This window comes from Panthera onca, chromosome B1, assembly GCF_046562875.1.
Source record: "Panthera onca isolate mPanOnc1 chromosome B1, mPanOnc1 haplotype 2, whole genome shotgun sequence".
Classification (NCBI taxonomy): Eukaryota; Metazoa; Chordata; class Mammalia; order Carnivora; family Felidae; genus Panthera; species Panthera onca.
Window position 1 is genome coordinate 91,513,160 of NC_138342.1, and position 22,226 is coordinate 91,535,385.

Genomic DNA, 22,226 nt, shown 5'->3' on the forward strand with positions numbered 1-22,226 from the left:
ATGTTGCCACCCTGAGCTTGGACTTTCAGCCCCCAGAAGTGTGGGAAATAAATTTCTGTTATTCAAGCTACCCAGTCTATTGTATTTTGTTATGGCAGCCTGAGTCAATACAACATTTTTCTACAACAATAATCAGCAAGAGGAAAAATAATGACCCAAATGTTGAATATGTGGTGAGATGATCAGTGTCAACATCGGGCACCCATCAACCCAGTAGGAGCAGGTTCAGTATCTTATTTTTTTTTTTTTTGCGGGTTCAGTATCTTAAAGGCATAAGAAAGTACTGCCGCTGTAGGAAGCCAGGGTAACACCAGGCCCAGTTTAATCTGTACCACATCAACAGGAGTGGGACCAGGGAGGCCTACACTGCAGCGGCTAAGTAGTTCCCTTATCATCCGGGCAGGGCATTTCTTTCCTCAATGGACTTTCAAATGTAATTGAAACGATGCCCTTTGGAACCCTGCTACTCAAAGTGTGGGTCATGGACCAGCAGCAGCAGCAGCAGCAGCAGCAGCAGCAGCACCCCGGAGCTTATTAGAAATGCAGAATCTCAAGACATCCCCAAATCCACTAAATCAGAAAACTGCATTTTAGAAGATCCTCAAGTGATTCGTAGGCACATCGAAGTTCGAGAGGCACCACTTTACAACTTGCTACCAGTAAAAAGAAAAGAGTAAGCTTGGTTCTAAAGCTTCAAAGAACTGGCTCTTTCTGTTTGGTGAACATGCATATGGGGCCTAGGAGGGTAAACTCTTCTACTTACTCTGGACTTGTGAATATTAGAACAATGGGGCTTTAGAAGCCTAAGCTGATCATATGTACAAGAGTTTCTAAGGTTCTAAAAATAGGTTGTGTGGGGCGCCTGGGTGGCGCAGTCGGTTAAGCGTCCGACTTCAGCCAGGTCACGATCTTGCGGTCCGTGAGTTCGAGCCCCGCGTCAGGCTCTGGGCAGATGGCTCAGAGCCTGGAGCCTGTTTCCGATTCTGTGTCTCCCTCTCTCTCTGCCCCTCCCCCGTTCATGCTCTGTCTCTCTCTGTCCCAAAAATAAATTAAAAAAAAAAAAAAAAAGTTGATAAAAATAGGTTGTGTATCCCTGCTGTCTCCTGAATGTGTGTGTGTGTGTGTGTGTGTGTGTGTGTGTGCAAGAGAGAAAGAGAAATGTCCTAGAGATTTCAAGTTGTATAGTAGATGCTCAGTAAATGGGAATTCCATTCGTTCAATTCCCTTCAGAATGCGAGGTTAGAAATTCTCAGATGGCAGAGTTGTGGGCTATGTTTATCATATTCCCAGTGGAATATATAGGGTTGTTCAACTTAACTAATTGCTTCAGACTGCTGTGCATTTTCAGTTCTTCCATTTTGCCAATTTTCTTGTCTTTCCTGTATTTATTAAGGCCACTGATAATGATTGCTGCTCTCAATATGCCTATATCAATAGTACCTCCCCCGCCCCATCTTGTGATTCATTGTTTCTAACTTGCTATGGGCTGGATAAGCGGATAGCTACAGAAATTATAGTACTATATATCTGAAATAATAGCCAAATCTTCTAAGAACTTGACAGAATTTTCTGCATGTAGTTTTGTGCACAAGTTGACTATATGGTAATTATTTGCCTAATAATCCCCATCTTTTTTTTTTCTTTTAGGATCTTAGCTGTGTCTTAGATATTCGAGACTTACATGATAATTAAATGACATAAAATTAAATGACATAAACATAAGCAATCACATAATATAAATGTCAGTGAAACTGTTTCTTCCCATCACAGTATAAGTGGTAGAACTCAATTTAGAATGCCATAATAAAAAGAAGAAATATTCACAAGGAACAGAAGAAAAATAATAGAGCAAGTTTATAGGGAAAAAAATCAAGAAATTCCAAAATAAAAAAGTAAGAATATATGTAAAAGATCCTGCATAAAATATTTGGGAACAGATTATATCTTATTCATCTGTCCATTGCCAATACCAGCTGTAGAAAGCCAGGGAAGTGCCAGACCCAGTTTAACCTGTACCACATCAATACAAGTGGAGCCAGGTAGGACTACACTGCAGCTGCTAAGTAGTTCCCTTGGTATCATCCAAGCAGGGCATTTCTTTCCCCAGTGAACTTGCAAATGTAATAGAAAGATGCCCTTTGGAACCTTGCTACTCAAAGTGCGGGCCTACTAAAAATGCAATAAATGTGTAAATAGATCAGATAAAGAAGGAGAAAGAAGAAAATTGTTTTTCATATTGGGAGAGAGACACCCAATAGGGAATGCTACTAAAAGAGAAAAGGTATGGGGCACCTGGGTGGCTCAGTTGTTTAAGCGTCTGACTCTCAATCTCTGCTCAGGTCATGATCTCAAAGTTTCTGAGATTGAGCCCCGCGTGGGCCTCTGTGCTGACAGCACAGAGCCTACTTGGGATTCTGTCTCTCTCTCTCCTGCCCTCTGCCCCTCCCTCACTCATGTTTGCACATGCGCTCTCTCTCAAAATGAGTAAATAAACATTACAAAAAACACAAGAGAGAAAAAAAGTGTTCCACAAAGGTCAGACATGATTTAAAAACTAGAGAATAAAAAAACCTGTCTGAGGATGGGAAGCCAGGCTACAACAGAGAAAGGACTGCACTAGCATCTTCTGAGATCCACATAGGTCTTCAGTTGTGAAGTCTCCCGCAACTTCTGTTATAAAGAATGTAAGTCCTGAGTTAGGGGTGACAAATAGTGGCACATGTGTCAGAATCTAACACTCAGCAAAAATTTCCCTCCTGTACCTGCAGAAGGGCTTAATTTCAATTACAGCACTCTCCCACTGAACACAGACTTGGAGGTCAGCGTTTGCTTCAACACCGCCTATCGATGAGAATCGACAGGCACTACCATATTTGGCATTTCTGGCACTGTCATCACACATCTAAAAACGATCACTTTTAATGACTGGCAAAAAAATTGATGAGACATTCTGAAGAAAAGGAGCATTACCTCCCAATGTGAAAAAAAAAAAACAATGAACCAAGTCACCTTAACTTTGCCATTCAAAAGCGGTGGTTCTCATATTTTCCTATGCGTTCAGAATCACCAGGAGAGTTTGCTGTTGGGGCCCACGTCCAGTGTTCAGTAGGTCTTAGGTGGGACCTGTTAATTTGCATTTCAAACATTTTGAGATCCATCATTCTAAAGAATACTGGAATACATTTTAAATATGCAAAACTGAAAATCCTTTGACAAGCAAAACAGTATATCATAATTAGCATAGCTTTATGAAGAAAAATGTAAATGAACCCAGCATAGCTTGTAGTGAATGGAGTAAAGATTTTGGAACTAAATAGACCTTGGTTTGATCTCTGCTTCTGCTATTTACAGGTTCATGACTTTTGCTAATACTGAGCTCTAGAAGTCTTAGTTTCCTCTGGTAAAATGGGGATAAGAAAAATATCCCGTAGAGTTATTGCGTTATTGTGAAGACTAAATGGAAATATATATATATATATATATATATATATATATATATATATATATATCTCCACATATATATGCATCTCAAGTGACTAGTACAGTGCCTGGCACATGGTAAGCATTCATTCACTCATTCAAGCCTTTATCCTTTTCTTCACTGATAGCTGTCACGGAACTTAAAGCAAGAGAGCAAAATAACACATTTTCATAAAGTTTGTAGGATCTGGAGCACCTGGGTGACTCAGTCGGTTAAGCGTCTGACTCTTAATTTCAGCTCAGGTCATGATTTCAGGGTCATGAGATCAAATTTTGCCTCAGGCTCTGCACTGTCAGTGCAGATTCTCTCTCCCTTTTTCTCTGCTCCTCCCTTGCCCTTACTCTCTCTCTCTTTTTAAATAAATAAATAAACATTAAAAAAAAAAGTTGTAGGATCTGACATGCAAAAGATTCTTATAACCATGCTAGAAAATAGAAAATACTATGGTAAATTAGTGGACAAGAGGAAGCAGCTCAGATGATAAAGATTGTGGGGAAGATTGCTGAAACATGGTCCCAGTCCTCCTCTTCAGGAGTCTGCCCTAAAACAGATAGGGCTTGCCTTCATTACATATACCTCTGATTAAAGGAAGATACATTCAGGGGCAAAATGCCAATTGCCTAGTGATTCCCTTACCCTCATAATGGTAGCCCTTAATCCAGCGTTTTTTGGGTTTTTTTTCAAAGAACTCCTGGGAAGCCTTGGAACCTGTAACCATGTAATCTCCTTGATAAAGCAAAGTGTGATTTTTGCTCATGCAGGGCTTAGGTTTCTGTGGAAAAGCTGGGAATGCTGCGGAAGAGAGCTTGCCACTTCTATGTGGAGCATGACGTCTCTTTGAAAACCCTAAAACTCAAAAGTACCTATCCAACTACTGCAATCCTATTTGTAGTCCATTTGATGCATTAAAGCACCAAATACCATTAATTCATGGGAACAACAAAAGGGAAGCTTTGCATTATTCTAGATCACACTACATGATTTCCATAATTATTCGGTAAATTAGACTTATCACTCCAGAAATATCTTGCTACATCCCATTTCAAATTCAATGTTTCTGAACAATTTCACTTTTTTTAATTGTTATTTATTTTGAGAGAGAGAGAGAAAGCACGAGTGGGGGAGGGGGAAAGAGAGAGAGAGAGAGAGAGAGAGAGAGAGAGAGAGAGAGAGAGAAAATCCCCAGCAGGCTACCCCAGGGCTAGATCTCAGGAACCTTGAGATCATGACCTGAGCATAAATCAAGAGTCAGAGGCTTAACCCACCGAGGGCTTAACCATCAGGTGCCCTTGAGCAATTTCATTTCTAATAAAGATGGTAGCACACTAAGGGTTTTAAGATGGAAAAATGACTTGGGTAATCAAGTCCAAGATTTGCTTGCCAGTTAGCCTGCTGGCATAGGCCAGGGATTCAAAGATTTCAAGGTATATAATGCAGGCGGAGTTTCTGCTTTGGATGCTATAGCTTCTCATCTAAACATCAACAGAATGATGCAACTCTTGGCAAAAATGAGGAAGATAAAGTTTGTCTTCCAGTTTCTCTTGCTCTATTTCCTCCTTCCCCTTCCCTAGATTTAAGTTAGTGGGACAAGTTTAGAATAACGCACTTATTTCGATCCTTGTGTTTATCAAAGAGAAATGTTTCCTCTTCCTTTGCTGAGGATTACAATTTCCTACAGACAGGGACCCCGAATGCCGTATTTCCTTTAGAATTAACATTGAGAGGGAAAATTTCAAGATGAAAAACCAAAAGTGAATCCAGGGTTCCCGTTCAGGAAGAAGGGTGGGTGGGGTCAGGCCATTGCGGCGTGGCCCTGAGCTCCGGATGTCACCCCGAGGCTAGGGTGCGGCGCGGATCCCCCTCCCAACCCCGCGGGGCCAGGCTCGCCGTGCGCGCAGCCTCCGCACAGATGGGAGTCCTACCGGGGCCCATCCCTTCCCTCTCAAAGCGACCGGGGCTCCGCCGGTGCCGGAGCAGTTTAGTCGCCAGGCTGGCGGGGAGGCCGCGGCCCCGGACCCCGCCTCGAGCCTGAGCTTGCCGGGCTTCGACCTGCAGGGGGCGTTGCGTCGGCGGCCCAAGGCCTCGGTGCGGGGAGCCACCCGAGTCGGGAGCCCCGCACTCAGGGTTTGGGGCGCGCAGCACGGCCCGACGAGGCGGGCCAGGGGCCCAGCACCTGCGTCCGCAGAGCGGGTCTCCCCGGTGGAGTGCCGACACCCAGCCGCGGTCCTGGGCGACTCCCTCGGTGACGCCAGGCGCGCTCCTTCCTCTTCCTTTCGCCTCTCCGGCCCCGCCTTCCCTTCCCTCCGCCCACCTCCCTGAAGCTGAGCCGCCGCCGCCAGCAGCGCCGTCATGTCGGCCCCCGCCGAATCCCCTCATCCGGCCGCCAGCGCCCGAATCCCGCCCAAGCTTGGAGGAGCCGCAGCCTCAGGAGCCGCCGCGCCCGCCGGCCCGGGCCCGGCGCCGCACCAGCAGAACGGTGAGGCGGGCGGCCCCTGCGGAGCGCGGGGCCTAGCGCCGGCGGGGCAGCCTGGGCGGCCACTCGGGGCGGGCTGGACCGGGCCGGGCCGTGGGGGGCGTCGGGGCGGGGGCAGAGGCGGGTAGGGGCGCGGAGCCGAGGCCGCGGGCGGAGGCCGCGTGGGGGGCGGACTGTGGGGGGGGGGGGACGCGTGGTACGGGGGGGGGAGGGGCGCCCTGGCGCGGGGGCGGGGGCCGACCTGGGAAAGCTGGGGCCGGGGCTGTTTACGTAATGTGACCCTAGGCCGGAAAGCGGCCGGGGTTAGTGGGGACGGTGGAAAAGGAGGGGCCCAGGTGCAGTTTAAAAACCCTCATATCCAGCCTGAGCGCAGGCGAGTTGCCCGGAGCGACCCTTTCTCCGGCGAAAAGCCGAGGCCGCAGAGTGCGTGGTCTGGAGAAAACTGGTGTAGCCATGGAACTGCATGGATTGTGCCTTTCCCGAGTCAGGAAAATTGCTTTGATTTCTGCGGCCCAGCGAGCACGCTGCCTTGTAGGGAACTTAAGTTAGCGCTCAAGTTTGTAGACAAAAGGGTGTAAATATGCAACATAAGAGTAACCGTAACCCTGACCCAATTCGGCCTCAGGATCTGTCATTGCTGCTGCGGCTGCTGCTCTAGCGTTTGGAGTTTGCTTGTCGCGTTGTAAAGGGAGCAGGTGTCAAACGGATTTAAACGAATACCTTTAGATCTGGGTGGCTTTTTTCCCTCAGCTTCACTTTCAGAAATAAAGCGTGCCAGAGTTGGCCCTGCTTTGAGGAAAGAAAGGCCTTCGTACAGGCAGCAGCCTGTGCAACTTGAAAGCCGCTTTCATGCTAAGGTCGTAGGCTTTTAGTATGCAGGAGATTCAAGTGAAAAATAATCATTTCTAGGATATTCATTACCTAATCTTGAGATTTGAATGTTTGTGGATGGAGCCACGGTAGGAGGAACTCATGTTATAGACTTGATAGTATTTTAGATGAGAACTCTTGGAAGTAATGGAATACTTCAGAAAAAGTGCCCTGTGTTCATAAGAGAACAAAACTACACTAGTACACTGTACTAATACACTAGTACAAACGACTTTTGGATGGACCTGTTTTGTCCAGTTTGTTAATGAAAATTCATTGGGTTATGTCAGTTCAGCCAGTATCTAGTTTTTACAGCTTATGCTTTTCTAACATGAAGGTTACCGTTTATCCTGACAATCAGTGGTTGATGTCTTAGGCTTCGTATCCTTTGGATCAACCATACTTGGCAATATTATATGCTTCCAATGGTCATTGTTTGCTGTCGTGGGTTTGAATGTGAACATTGTTGTAGGTTTTGTGTTCCTGTCCTGAATGTACATAAAGATATTTGTGAGCAGTTTTTTTCTTGTGAACTTAATATAAATTGTTGTTTTTTGTTTTGTTTTTGAACAGTTTTGTGTGTGAAGGAACGAGCACATGGTCATTTAAGAAGAGATCCCAAGTCTTTTAGAATATTGTAAACCCATGTTTAACAGTGATCCAAGGATTGCCTTTTCTTGATTCTGTGTGATCATTACTGTGTTAGTGAATGATTTTTAAAGTGGGAGATATTGATCTTAGCCTTATAAGTTTTGTGAATGCTCAAGAAATGCCAGAATATCAATTGTAATGAGTGTAGTAAGTCTGTAAGAACGTTAGAAGCCAGTTATGGATGATGCTTTGTTTCTACCATTTAACATAATTCATTAAAGCATTTGTGGAATGTTTAATACTTGGGTACTCAAGATTAGCTTAGTGGAAAGTGAATCACTGCCTTTGTCCTAAATTCACCTGTATTTTGGTGACATTCGACTTGGTGGTGACCTTGAGGTATTTGACAGGTATGGATAGGAAGGCAAGACTGTCTTGAGTCAGAGGTTACAGCATGGACAAAAGTCTCAAATTGTGGAAGTGCACGGCATGTTTAGAAGAGAAGCTGTCAAGAGACAAGAAGTGTGCTGGGTAATAGGGAGAACCCAAAGCATTGAAGCTGAAAAGCATACTTAAAAAGGGGTCAGGTTGCAGAAAGGCCTTGAGTATCATTGCCAAAGAATTTGGAAATTAAGATAAAAAACTAGGCCAAGAGAGGAAATGGTAATAGTTCTCATCACAAGAAAAGAAAATCTGTAACTATGTATGGTGACAGATGTTAACCACTTATTGTAGTGATCATTTTGCAGTTTATACAAATACCGAATCATTCTGTTAGTCTACCGGAAACTAACAGAGCATGTGTCCATTATACTTCAAAAAAATAAAGTAAAATAAAAAACTACAGTCAATTTTTTGTTGTTTTGGTGGAAGGACGTAGCTTAAGTAGAGAAGTAGCAACATCAAATCTGTTTTTGTCTTTTTTTGCTAATCTTAGAAAAAAACAATTTTTGCTACATTGTTCTGGCATTTGTAGATAAAGATTAAGCAATCCTTTGGGGTTTTGGTTCATTCTTTAGCCCTGCATGAAATAGTTTTCCTTTTAATTTTCTGTATGGAATTCCAGGCATGATGAAAAAGAAACATGTCAGAAGTATGAGGATAGAACATTACAGGAGACAGAATTGTTAAACTGGAATGGTATCTATAGATCACTTATTTAGTGGTTATCCAACCTTTTTAAAAAACATATTTATTGCTCTGAAGGAAATGGTGGATAGACCACTGATGGAAAAATCAGACAAAAGCAGAGCCGTTAGGATTAAAATAGAGGTGGATATTGAGATGTTTTTGGAGTGCAGCCTGAACAACACCTAGTCCACTTCCCTAATTGTACAGAGGAAATTGAGATCTGGAAGGGTTAAGTGGGTATGTTCTTCACCAATTCCTGTGTAAACTTGGTGAGGGTAGCAGTTTTGTCTCCCTCATCACTGCTGTATATATTCAGGCCCTGGAACAAATAATGGGTATTCAGTAAACATTAGTTAAATCAACTCCAATTCAGTCTTCCTAATTCCAAGTCCAGTTCTCTTTCTATTAAGAGACTGTAAAAAGTTTCTTTTTCAGAGACTTTTTTTTTTTTTTTTTTTTTGGAAAGGGTAGGAAATAGGCAGAAAATTGAGTCTTTATCACTTTTGCTTTCTGGGTTTAACTGTTCACATGCTCTTTCCCACTTGAATATAATAGTTCGACTTGAGCTTGTGACATACTTCTCTTACACTTCCTTTTGTGGACTTGGATTTCTGTACTTCAGTTTTTCACTGATCAGCATATGGGCTTTTAGAATTATTTGTATTTCCATATGAGGTGTTAGTTGAATATTTTTCAACTTTTACTCTGCCTTTTCAGAGTCTTTCCAAAGTCTAGTCCTCAAAACCTGAAAGACTGGGTGAAATAATAATCCTGGCAATAATGATGGGGTAACTCCAAAATTTCTCCCAACTGACCTACATTGAAAGGGGTAATTCAAAAGTTTTTTTTGAGGGCAGGCACCCAGATTTAAGAATAAACCACTGCTGTTTAGTTCTACTTTGGGGAAGCAAATGGTGCACATTTTCAAATGAAAATGTGTTTTCTTTCTTCCATATGCCTTTATTAGGAATGATACTGCTGGCAGTTTTATCATGTCAATTGCTAATAATGTGAGAAAGAGGAGATAGTAATGGGAATTATTGGACTCCATAATGGCATAAGCATGCCGTTCACTCAGCAGTACTATCTGGTCAGTTATAGGAAACCCTTCAACTTTGCGAGCACATGCAAAATTTAAAATGATATAAAGCTCCCTAGTGTGTCTGAAGAAAGTTCTTTTTGATCAGAGCAGCATCTGTGTCTCAGGTTTCTACTCTTTATAGCTCAGCAGAAACATCAGGTCCTCTGGTAAAGATACTGGTACAGCACAATGTGACCATCTGGATACATAATTTCTTTCTAAACTGAATATAACTGATTAATAGATAAGGATCTTAAAAATTATTCCTTATATAAACAAGTGTCTTTTATGTGGGTTTAAATTTTATTTTTCGTTGCTGTATGTATTGCATTAGTTATTTGCAGTGTCTTTTCATTCCCACTGCAGTCCCTCCTCTCAGGTTTCTGAGATTATATCTGTAATGATTTTTGTAAACCACATTCATTGCCACTGATTATAGCATTTGAGCTAACTTCATCTTTCTAATTATCTGTAAACCCTGAAGTATTAGATCCTTAAAAACATTGAAATAGAACAGATTTTTGAGCCAGTCTTCAATGGACTTTCCTAGAAATGAGACCCTCATCTTAGCACTGCACGTTAGAGCAGATCATGTTATATTCAGCCCTGGGAAAGCCACTCTTTCCAGTAGGCTAAGCATACTCGGAATTGCAGAAGGTGTGGGCTAGTAAGAAGTCGTTGGCTTTGATACAGCTCAGGGTTTTGTAGAGATAATTACTTAACATCTCTGAGTTTCAGGGGATAATAATACCTTTCTTCTAGAGTTGTAGAGAGAGTTTTATTAAATGAGTTACTATTTTTAAAGTACCTGGTGCTTAGCAAAATGAGATATTTAGCAAATGAGAGTCCCCTTCATTCCGTTTCCTTCAGAACACCAGGATATAAATTCTTTGGATGGCAGAGACTGTATGAGTTTTCCTTATCATATTCTGCAGTAGGCACTCAACTGAGTAAGTGAACTTGGCTTCATATTCATTATTATTTTTGAAGACTGACCCCTGAAAGGATCTGTGTATGGCCAGCTCTCTCTTAAGGCTCAATCACTGTTTCAGTCTTTTTATTATTTTCTTACACTGCTCAGCCAGCCCTTCTTTCCTCCAACAGATCTACTCTTGAAAGGTTTCCTTTAATAGGCCATCTACCTCAGCTAGCTGGCTGCAGGAAGGTGGATTTAATTGGTGCTGAAAGCTGCTTGTGATAGGAACTGAGGAAAAGCAAGAGGAAATAGGGAGGCTAGAGGGAGTAGTAAAATGCTTCGCCGAGCCAAGCGAATGGCCAAGTCTTAACTTGCTTGTTTTTCTCAGTATTTCTGAGAAACAGGTATTGTGAAATGAGCTTTGGAACCTGCAATGCCTAGCTTCTTCACTATTTATCAACTGTTTGAATGTGTATACGTTAGTGACCTTTCATATCCCCATTTGTCTGTAAAATGACAATAGTGACACTTTCACAGGATTGTTGTGAGAATTATATAAGATGATGTAGAGAGAAGTAATGTGCCTGGCATAGAGTAGGTTCTCAACTGGTATTGGTTTTCTTTTAGTCCCTTTACTCTTAGTACTCATTATTGTGGCAGCCAAAGAGGGGAACTGATGTACTTAATGCGGTAAGATTTCATCCAAATGGTTACATAGGCTATGTCTGTGTAGACTGTCAGCCAGCAGTGACTGGGTCAGTTACTTTTGTAGCTATTAGCCTTCCATTAGAAGAGAGTAAACCAGGGTATACAGATGTGATTGGAATTACTCATTTTCTAAATCACTGGGGTTTCTAATTGCTGATTTCTGTAGGGGTGTGTGTGTCTTTATGTTTTTTATGTTTCTAAAAAATTTTTATTTTAGCAACATTATTGATACTCTATTGTCAGGAATCATATATTCAAAATATTTAACAATCAGTGCTACATTCACTGACGATGGAATGTATACTAGCCTTGATGCTACAGCAGGATGGTGTTCATGAGGTCTTGAAGGTCTGGGGCAAGGAAACAGCATTGTGGGATACAACAGGGAAGCAGGGTCGGGGCTGTGTGACTATTTACCAACTGGTTCAGAAGTACTATAATATTTTAATAAGAATGGTTAAAATGCATGAGTGGCTGAATATTGACCTATTTCTTGGTAGTTTGGTGATGGATAAATGATGTTCTTATATCCTTATATCTGATTGTGCCCCTCACGTTAGTATGAATGTATCTTTATCAGATAGAGGAGCTTATATTTTGCTGACCTTGATATTGTTTATAAGATAATGAAAAACTTGAATCTGACTTCTAAAATATATTGAAATTTGATTCAGGAAAAGACTAATGAAACAGAGACTCGATATTTAAAACGTTACTTTTTTGGCAAGGAAGAGGATGAGAAAACTCATTTATTTAAAGAGAGCTTATGATTAATTTTTTTGTATAGTGACTAGACATCCGTAAAATATTTACCTTATAAATTTGGATTCTTGTGTCTGGTTTGCTTACAGCAAGAATAGAATCAATTTTCCTTTGGTGGGAATCTAGTGTCTGGAAGGAGATTATGTCCCTGAGGCAGATGTATCATTTGGATAGATCTTGTGATAATTTAGTCTTGCCAAGAAGGACATAGATGCTTATGGAAAACCAGAGGCCAGGAGTGCCTGGCTGGCCCAGTTGGTGAAACATGAGACTCTTGATCTCAGGGTTGTAAATTTGCACCCCAGGTTTGGTGTAGAGATTACTTAAAAATAAAATCTTTAAAATTTTATTTATCTTGTGATGATGTAGTCTTGCCAAGGAGAGCATAGATGCTTATAGAAAATCAAAGACTAGGGCGCCTGGCTGGCTCAGTTGGTGGATCATAAGACTCTTGATCTCAGGGTTGTGAGTTTGAGCCCCAGGTTTGGTGTAGAGATTATTTAAAAATAAAACCTTTAAAAAAGAAAACCAGAGACTGTATCTAACTGGTATATGATGATATCAGTCAGGTTGACCAGCTGAGCAGCTCCATTAAAAGGTATATAGGCTGGGGCGCCTGGGTGGCTCAGGCAGTTAAGTGTCCAACTCTTGGTTTTGGCTCTTGGTCATGATCTCACAGTTTGTGAGTTTGAGTCCTGCATCATGCTCTGCACTGACAGTGCAGAACCTGCTTGGGATTCTCTCTCTCCCTCTCTCTGTGCCCCTCTCCTGCTCACATTCTCTCAAAATAAATAAGAAACTAAAATTTTAAAAGTATATAGACTATTTCTTAAAAATCTTTTGTTTACTTCTCAGGTCAGATTGGTACCAGTGAGTAGATAATGTGTTAGAATATATGTTCTTTTATACAGACATACCTCACTTGAGGCTAAGAATGTAGAAACTTTTCAGAGATTGTATGTAACCTGAACTTCCCTGTTTTCAGTGTTTATTTGTTGATGCTCCTTTTTTTGTGAGTCACTGTGTTAGGTTATTTGGTGGATGTAGTAAAATTATTTTATTTCATTGGTTCTAAGACACTTTTGTTTCACATTTTTATGTCTGAATTTAGGGGGCATCTTAGAATTGGTGAAATTTTAAAATTTGTTTTACTGAAGTGATAGAAGTCATGATATAGTTGCGTGAAAACTTGCCATTAACAGCTGATGCAGTGAGCTCAATAACGGCCCCCTAGTATGTTTCCGTCCTAATTTTTGAAACCTTTGCCCCTGTGATTAAGAGTTGGGGATATTATCTTGGATCTGAGTGGGCCTGATATAATCACAACATCTGATTAGAGGGGACCTGGAGGAGTCAGCATCTAGAGGTGGGAGTAGTGTGCTTTGAAGATGGAAGAAAGGGCCATAAGCCAAGGAATGCAGGTGGCCACTAGAAGCTGAAAAAGGCAAGGAAATGGATTCTCTTCTTGGAGCCTCAGAAGGAACCATGTCTGCCCATGACCCTTTGACCTTAGCCCAGTGAACTGATTTTGGACTTCTGACCTCTAGAACTGTAAAATAATAAATTTGTGGTGTTTTAAGCCAGTTTGTGGTAATTCATTACAATAGCAGTAGAAGCTAATGCACCTGGTGAGTGTAAAAAGCAGCAGTATCAAAACACCTTAGATGTAGTTAAATACTGTATATTATTACTTTCCTTTCGTTTCAAAGGCTGTTCTTCTACTTGAACTAATATAGTTATATTATCTATAATATAGATCTATATATAATATAGATCAAAAAACTTAGATACGTGCATTTGTTCTTGTACTAGAGTATAATTTGCTTTATGTAGTGAAAGCTCTTAAAGTTTTGTGTTCTTTCTCTTTACTTACGTAGTCCTTCTTGATACATTGTGATGAGAGAAATGTCTGATACAGAAGTGTTTGATGATTATTTACTAGGCTTAATTTTTTCCCAAAAATGTAGGAATGATTTCCATGAGCCAGGCATTATGCTAAGCTTTAGGAATATGATAGAGCTGGGACCCAACTAGACTCAAATTTTTCACTTAGAGAGTTTACAGTTAGACAATTACAGTACCATGTGAAAAGTACTGTCATTGTGGTCCAAGATGCTGTAGATGCACCATTAAGTAGGCATTCACTTGCAGGGTTAGCAGATGTTTTCTGGAGGAAGAGTTGAAGTGAGATCCGAAGAATTAGAGTTGGTCAGATGAAGGGGTAAGAGAGGATTTTTGATGGTTCCAGGTGGAGGGAAGAGCCTGTGTGAAGGGTCAGAGATGAGCAAGCATGGCTTAAGAAAAATTTAGTATGGTCAACGTGTGTATGGATCAGTGATTCTTGGCCTTTTCATACTCATGGCTACCTTAGTGCTAAAGTTTTAGTTGGTGGCATTCTTGAAGAAATTAAACTTTGGACATTTCTAATTAAAAAAAAAGCAGGGGCATCTAAGTTGGTTAAGTGTCGGACTTCGGCTCAGATAATGATCTCACAGTTTGTAAGTTTGAGCCCTGTTTGGGGCTCTGTGCTGACAGCTCAGAGCCCCCAGCTTCCTTTGGATTCTTTGTCTCCCTTTCTCTCTGACCCTCCCCCACTCTCTGTCTCTCTCACTCTCAGAAATAAACATTAAAAAATTTTTATTAGAAAAAAGCAAATTTCAGAAAAATATCACATATTTATTTGATCCCCTTTACAAGGAAGGCAGCGTACCTATATTCTGCCCTAACCAACCTCTTCGATGGCCTTTTGAAGCAAAGCTCTAGCACAGTCTTTCCTTATGTTGTGCTCTGGCTTTGCTCTCTACCAGGTCATCATTCTGTATCACTTCAACATAATGATAGGCACCTTTAGTGTAGCAAAATTTCATTTTCTTTATTGACCAGACCTCAGTAGACCCATGTGAATGCTTTGAATATAGCGGTATATTAAGGCACACCTGCTGAAAATCACAGTGGGAAGGAGTGGTGAGTGGTAAAGTAGAAGTGAGCAGCAGTTAGGTCGTGCAGGGCCTTTGCATTCATTTTCTCTTTGCTGCTGCAACAAATTACCACAAACTGGCAGCATAAAATAACATGAATTCATCATCTGTAGGTTAAAGGTCTAACGAAGCTAAAATCAAGATCAGTAGGGCTGAATTCCCTCCTGGAGACTGTGGGAGAGAATCCATTTCTTTGCCTTTTCCTGCTTTTAGAGGTGCCCACATTCCTTGGTTCATGGTCCCCTCTGTCTGCCTTCAGAGCTGGCAGTATCTGGCTTCATCTCTGAAGAGTCTTCTGTAGTCACTTCTCCCTGCCTCTCCTCTGCCTCCCTCTTGTACTTTTAATTTTAAGGACTCTTGTGATTACACTGAGCTCATCTGGATAATCGAAGCTTTTCTCCCTATTTTGAGGTCAGATGATTAGCAGTCCTAATACAATCTGCAATGTCAGCTCCCTTTTGCCATATAAGCTGTCATATTTACATGTTCCAGTGATTAGGTCATGGACATTTGGGGTCAGGGAGAGATTGTTGTGCTTTCCACTGTCTTATAGACCATATTAAAGGATTTGAACTTTTTATTAATGGCAAGAAAAACCATTAGAGGGGGGCCTGGTGGCTCTGTCGGTTAAGCCTCTGACTTTTGATTTCAACTCAGATTTCAGCACAGAGCCTGCTTGGCTTCTTCTCTTTCTGTCCTTCCCCATCTCTTTCAAAATAAATAAACATTTAAAAAAATTAGAAAGCTTTAAACAAAGAAATAACATAATCAGATTTGATTTTTAGGAAAATCACTCTGGTTCTGTATGGTGCAGTCATTTGTCTAAAAAATAGTGTCACAGTCAATTTAGTAAGTCATTTCCAGCACTTTTTCCCTTTGATGTTGTAAAAACTTATTTTGCAGTAATTTTAGATTTGTGGAAGTGATGCGAAGATAGTACAGAATGCAGTGTTCTTCACTCAGCTTCCTTTAAAGTCTTAACATCTTCCAAAACCGTGGTACCTTTATCAAAACTAGAAAATTAACATTGCTGACATACCATATTAGCTAAACTATAGATTTTACTTAGGAGCACCTGGGTGGCTCAGTCGGTTAAGCATCCGACATCGGCTCAGGTCATGATCTCTCAGTTTGTGGGTTCGAGCCCCACGTTGGGTTCTGTACTAACAACTCAGAGCCTGGAGCCTGCTTCAAAATCTGTGTCTCCCTCTCTCTGCCCCTCCCTCACGTGTGTTCTGTCCCTCTCAAAAATATAAACTTTAAAAATTTTTTGAAAACTATAGATTTTATTTCTGTTTTCCCACTGTTTTTTTTTTTTCTCCTGTTCCTGAATACAGTTCAGGATATCATACTGCTTTAAGTGTCATGTCTCCTTAGTCTCCTCTGATCTGTGACAGTTTCTTAGCCTTTTTGTTTGTTTTTTAGGACTTTGACAGGACTGGTTAATTATTTTGTAGACAGTTCCTCACTTTGCTGATGCTTTCTCATGATTAAGTGAGGGTGAATTCTTAAGACTGTCAGTTTACTGGGGCACGTGGGTGGCTTAGTCAGTTAAGCATCTGACTTCAGCTCACATCATGATCTCATGGTTTGTGAGTTCAAGCCCGTGTCAGACTCTTTGCTGACAACGCAGAGCTTTGGACTCTCTCTCTGTCCCTCCTCTGCTCATTCTCTCTCCCTCTTGCTTTCTCTGAAAAGTAAATAAACTTAAAAAAAATAATTTATGACTTTTTAGAAAGAATACCACAGAGGTGAAGTGCCCTTCTTATCACATTGTATTAAGGATCAGATGATATCAACTTGTTTTATTACTGGTCATGTTAACCTTGGGCACTTGATTGAAGGAATGTCTTAGCCCAGAGAAAATGTCATAGACTGTGTGGCTTAAACCGTAGCCATTTATTTTCTCACAGTGTTGGAGTCCAGAAGTCTGAGATTAGAGTGACAGCATAGTTGGGTTCTGGTGAAGACCCTCTTCCTTGCTGTTGTGCTTAAATGGCTTTTCTGCATGCATGTGGAAAGAGAGGGATTTCTTCTTCTTACAAGAAAACTAATTCCATCATGAGAGTCCTTCCTACCATTGTGACCTAATCTAAACCTAATTACCTCCCAAAGACCCCATCTTAAGACCATCGAATTGGGGTTAGAGCTTCAACATACATATGGGGGGGGTGTGCATTTAGTCTATAACAGGGGCTGCCAGGTTCCTCCACTGCAAAATTATTTTTTTTTTCCTACTCTGTTTGTTAGGAGTTACTTAACTCCAGCCCACATTCAACAGAAAGTAAGTTGAGAATTAAGCTCCACCTCCTACAGTGAGGCATATCAAATAATTTGTGAACACATGCTGAAGTGATCACAGTAATTCAAATATTCTTCGGGAAATACTTGATTCCTGTTTCTCCTTAAAGTTTGGCCCAGTAATTTTAGCATTCCTCAGTGGCTTGCACCTGCAGTGATTTTTACTGTGGAATTCTGATGGTAATTTTCTCTTTTGCTCATTTATTCTACATTTATTATTTGAACTATTTCTGTAAGGAAGACACCCCTTTTCTCCCATTTTAAAATGTATGCAGTCATTTATTTATATCATTATAGACTCATGAATATTTACTTTATTCTTTGGATTATAATCTAAAACTATCATTATTTATATTTGTTGCTCGAGTTGTTTTGAGTTTTGGCCACTGGGAACTCTTTCAGGTTGGCTCCAGTGTCCCTTTACCTCCATCCTTTTGTCTTTTGACTGCTTCCTTACTTTCTGACACTACAAGGTACTCTACTCTGCACTTGCCCTATCCCAACACTGGAATCAGTCCTTTGTCCAAGGAGCCCTAGTTCCTTTTGTTGGGGCATGGTTTTTAGAAACCAAGACCTGGGCCCTGGAGGTGCTCATAGCTACTGGGGTGTCACTGCTTATAGACTTTCTCAGTAGACAGAGTTAGGAGATATTTATGTATATACTCAATTATGTATGTAAACATCTCTATAATTACATCTGTGCCTATTCATCTGTGTATATATTACCTAAGTATCCTTCACTCAGGTTATCATACATGTAATGCAGTTAGACTGATCTGTCACAGTCTTCATTCTGTCCTAGATTATCTTGACATTCTGGATGTTGTTTTACAATTTGCAGATAGTAAAACTTGCTTTTATTCTTTGTGGTGTACAGCTCTATGAGTTTTGGCAAATCCGTGCAGTCAAGTATCTACCACCACCGCAGTATCATAGAGAACAGTTCCATTACTATAAAAAATGTCTTCATGTAGTCCCCTGGTAATCATCATCTCTTCCTCCACCAGCCCTGACAACCATTGCTCTGTTCTACATTTCTGTCATTCTGCTTTTCCAGAATGTCATATAAATAGAGCCATAAAATATGTCTCTTGGGTCTGGTTTCTTTCACTGAGTTACATTCATTTCTGCTGTTGCATGAATCAGTTGTCTGTTCCCTTTTATTGCTGTGTACTTTTCTATGGTATGTGTATACTAGGATTGTTTAACCATCCTCTGTTGTTGAATATCTTGATTGTTTCTAGTTCTTGGTGATTGTGAATAAAGCTGCTGTAAACATTCATATACTAGTTTTTGTGTGAACGCAGGTTTTCTGCTCACAAAGGTAAATATGTGGGAGTAGCACTGCTGGGTCAAATGGTAACTACAGTTGACCCTGAACAACTCAGGATTGAACTGCATGAATCCACTTATATGCAGATTTTTTTCTATAAATACAGTAAGGTACTCTTAATGTGACCTCTTCCTTATGATTTTCTTAGTAACACTTTGTTTTCTATACCTTACTTCATTGTAAGAATACAGTGTATAGTACATATAACATATAAAACATGTGTTAAGCAACTGTTTATGTTATCGGTGAGGCCTCCAGTCAATAGTAGGCTATTAGTAGTTAAGTTTTAGGGAAGTCAAAAGTTATCCTTACTTTCAGCTGCACAGGGAGTTCATGCCCCTAACCTCTGCATTGTTCAAGGGTCAGCTGTATATATTTAACTTTACTAGGACTTGACAAACTCTTTTCCAAGGTGGCAAAATAGTACTATTTTCTGTTCCCTCCAGCAATGAGTGAGAGTTCCTTTTGCACCACATCTTTCCCAACATTTGATATTTTTATTTTTTTGTTGTTGTTTTAGTCATTACAATGGCTATGTAGTGATATTTCATGGTTTAATTTGCATTTCCCTAATGATTTATGATGAGCAGCTTAATGTTTATTGCCATCCATATATCTTCTTTGGTGATTATTTTCAGACCTTTTACCAGTTTTTTTGGTTGGGTTGTCTGTTTTCTTACCGTTGGATTTGAAGAATTCTTAATAAATTCTGGATATGAGACTTTTATTAGGCATGTGATTTGTAAATATTATCTCCTCATCCATAGCTTTCTTATAATTCTCTTGGTGCTTTTTGTAGAGTAAAATTTTTAATTTGATGAAGTCTCTTTTCTCAATATTTTCTGTTCCTGATCATGCTTTTTAGTGTCATAGGTAAGAACTTATTGCTAATCTCATATTTATCTATATATTCTAAATTTTCTCCTAGACGTTTTCAAATTTTACATTTAGATCTGTGATTCATTTTGACTTAAGTTTTGAGACCTTAGACGTGTTGAGGTTCATTTTTTTTTTTTTGAGGTTCATCTTTTGAATGTGGACTATGACAGCACCATTTGTTGAAAAGATTATCTTTACTTCATTGAATTGCCTTGACATCTTCGTCAAAAATCTGTTGGCTTATGTTTTTGTGGCTCTATTTCTAGATTTTTTATTATGTTCTGTGTATCTGTCCTTTCTCTGGTACCACACTTTCTTGATTATTGTAGCATATAAAGCAACCCTTGAAATTGGGGAATGTGAGTCCTCCAAATGTTCTTTTTCAAAGTTTTTGTTTTTTTGGTGTTTTAGTACCTTTGCCTTTCCATAGAAATTTCAGAATCAGCTTGTTGATATTTATTAAAAAACTATTGGTATTTTTATTGGCATTGCATCAAACCTAAAGATAAAAACTGAAATAATTTATATCTTAATTGCAAGTCTTCCAGCCCACAAACATGGTATATTAGTCCTTCCATTTATGTAAAGAAATCCTTGATTTCTTTCATCAGTGTTTTGTCATTTTCAGCATATAGATCCTTTACATATTTCATTAGATTTATATTTTAAGTACTTCTTTGTGATATTATAAATAGTATTTATTTGTTTATTTTGAGAGAGAGCATGCACACGTACTTGAGCAGGGGAGGGGCAGAGAGAGAGGGAGAGAATCCACGCAGACAGCACAGAGCCTGATTCTGTGCCACAAACCAGGATATCATGACCTGAGCCAAAGTCAAGAGTTGGACGTTCAACTTACTGAGCCATTTAGATGCTTGGTTTTGTTTTTTATTGTAATTTTGAATCCTATTTGTTCATTATTGTTTTGAGGAGTGCATTTGACTCTTACATGTTGACCTTGTATCTTGTGACTTTGATAAACTCACTTATTTTCTTTCTTTTTTAAAGATTCTTCAGATTTTTCTACACAGCCCTGTCATTCTGCAAATATAGTTTTATTTCTTCTTTTCCAATCTGTATGCCATTTCTTTGTCTTTTTTTTTTTTTTTTTTTTTTTTTTTTTGCGTTTTTAAAGTATCTAGTAAATCCTGAACATTGTTGAATAAGGGAATGGCTTTTATTTTTTTACTATGAGTGCATGGTAGTGAAGAATACAGTACTTACTAGAGTTGCTTGGTGCCACTGCTTTACTTTATGCCACAGGGCCAGTATGGTACCCGTCATTGCTTCTGTGCCATTAGTACAAATGTCAACACAGCAAAGAAGGCAAATACCATTTTAGTACTCTTACGAACATAGTTTCTACCTATGGATCCCCCATGAGTCTCCAGTATTACCAGGGTTCTGTGTACTACACTTTGAGAATTGCTGTTCTATATCCTTACTGTACAAGTTTCCCAGGTCTGCTGTAACAAAATCCTACCAACTGGGTGGCTTAAAACAACAGAAGTTTGTTCTCTCCCGGTCCTGGAGACTGGAAGTCTGAAGTTAAGGTGTCGCCAAGGCCATATTCTCTCTGTAGACTCTAGGGGAGAATCTTTTTCTTGCTTCTTCTAACTTTTGTTTGACAGTTGACGTTCCTTGTGGCTGCATCACTCTGCTTTACCCTCTCATTGCCTTTTCTTCAATGTGTATATCTTCTATTTACATGCATCTTATAAAGTTACATGTGTTTGCGTTTAGGACCCACTTAATCTCAAGACCCTTAACTTAATCTTGTCTTTTGTCATAAAATGTAATAGTTATTCTTTTCCCTATAAGATCATTTTCACACATTCTGGGGATTAGGATGTGGATATATCTTTTGGGAGGCCGTTGTTCAACCTTATTGTTTACATAAATGTTAGACTGCTTCATCTTGTTCCACAGGTTTCTTAAATTTTCCTTTTCTTATGTTTTCTCTGTTTTTAATTACATCATTTTACTTATTTATTTATTTATTTATTTATTTATTTATTTATTATACTATTTTGTTTCAACTAAGCTCTACACCCAATGTGGGGCTTGAACTCACAACCCCGAGATCAAGAGTCACGTACGCTGACTGAGCCACCCAGGTGCCTCAAATTTGGATCACTTTATTGACCAGTCTTTAGATTCATTGATTCTTTCTTCCACTATGCTGTTGAGGCCATCTAGTATATTTATTTCAGCTTTATTCTGAATATTTTCATTTTCAAAATAGTTTTCATTTCTCATTTTATATTATCCGTTCAGTTACTGATTTTTTTTTCAATTCTTTGAATATATTTTCTTTCTTCTTTTGAACATATTTACAGTAGCTGCTTTAAAACCTTTGTCTGCTAAATTCAACTTCTGGGACGACTTTGATTCTGGTCTCTGCTGGGTTTTTTACTGGGCATCTCGATGTTTCTCCTGTGTCTGTCTATACAGTTAGGTTGCTAACTAGGGACTTCGCCCAACTATTGTAACTGATAGGAAATTACTTTCAGAAGAGTAAAATGAATGAACACACAGACTTAACCTACAAATGTATTTATTATCATATTGTTCAATATTTTTAAATATGGAAAACAACCTAAATGGCTATTAATAGAGAAGTGATTAAAATATGGTAAATCTATGTAATGGTATGTTAGAATTCTATGTAATTATATAGATTCTAATTTATAGATTCTATAAATCTATGTAATGGTATGTT

At 39.8% G+C, this 22,226-nt stretch overlaps 1 protein-coding gene across 4 annotated transcripts in view; it reads left to right on the forward strand.

Annotated features, from left to right (window-relative positions):
* The first annotated feature begins 5,700 nt into the window (after window positions 1-5,700).
* Window positions 5,701-22,226, forward strand: part of SEC24B (SEC24 homolog B, COPII component) — a 100,283-nt gene continuing 83,757 nt past the window's right edge. For 2 of the 4 annotated variants that reach the window (XM_060654456.3, XM_060654457.3), the window contains exon 1: window positions 5,701-5,957. In XM_060654456.3, coding sequence (XP_060510439.1) covers window positions 5,831-5,957 — 127 coding nt within the window. In that variant the 5' untranslated portion in view covers window positions 5,701-5,830. The remainder of the gene's footprint in view (window positions 5,958-22,226) is intronic. The other 2 variants (XM_060654459.3, XM_060654460.3) reach the window with 1 other exon arrangement.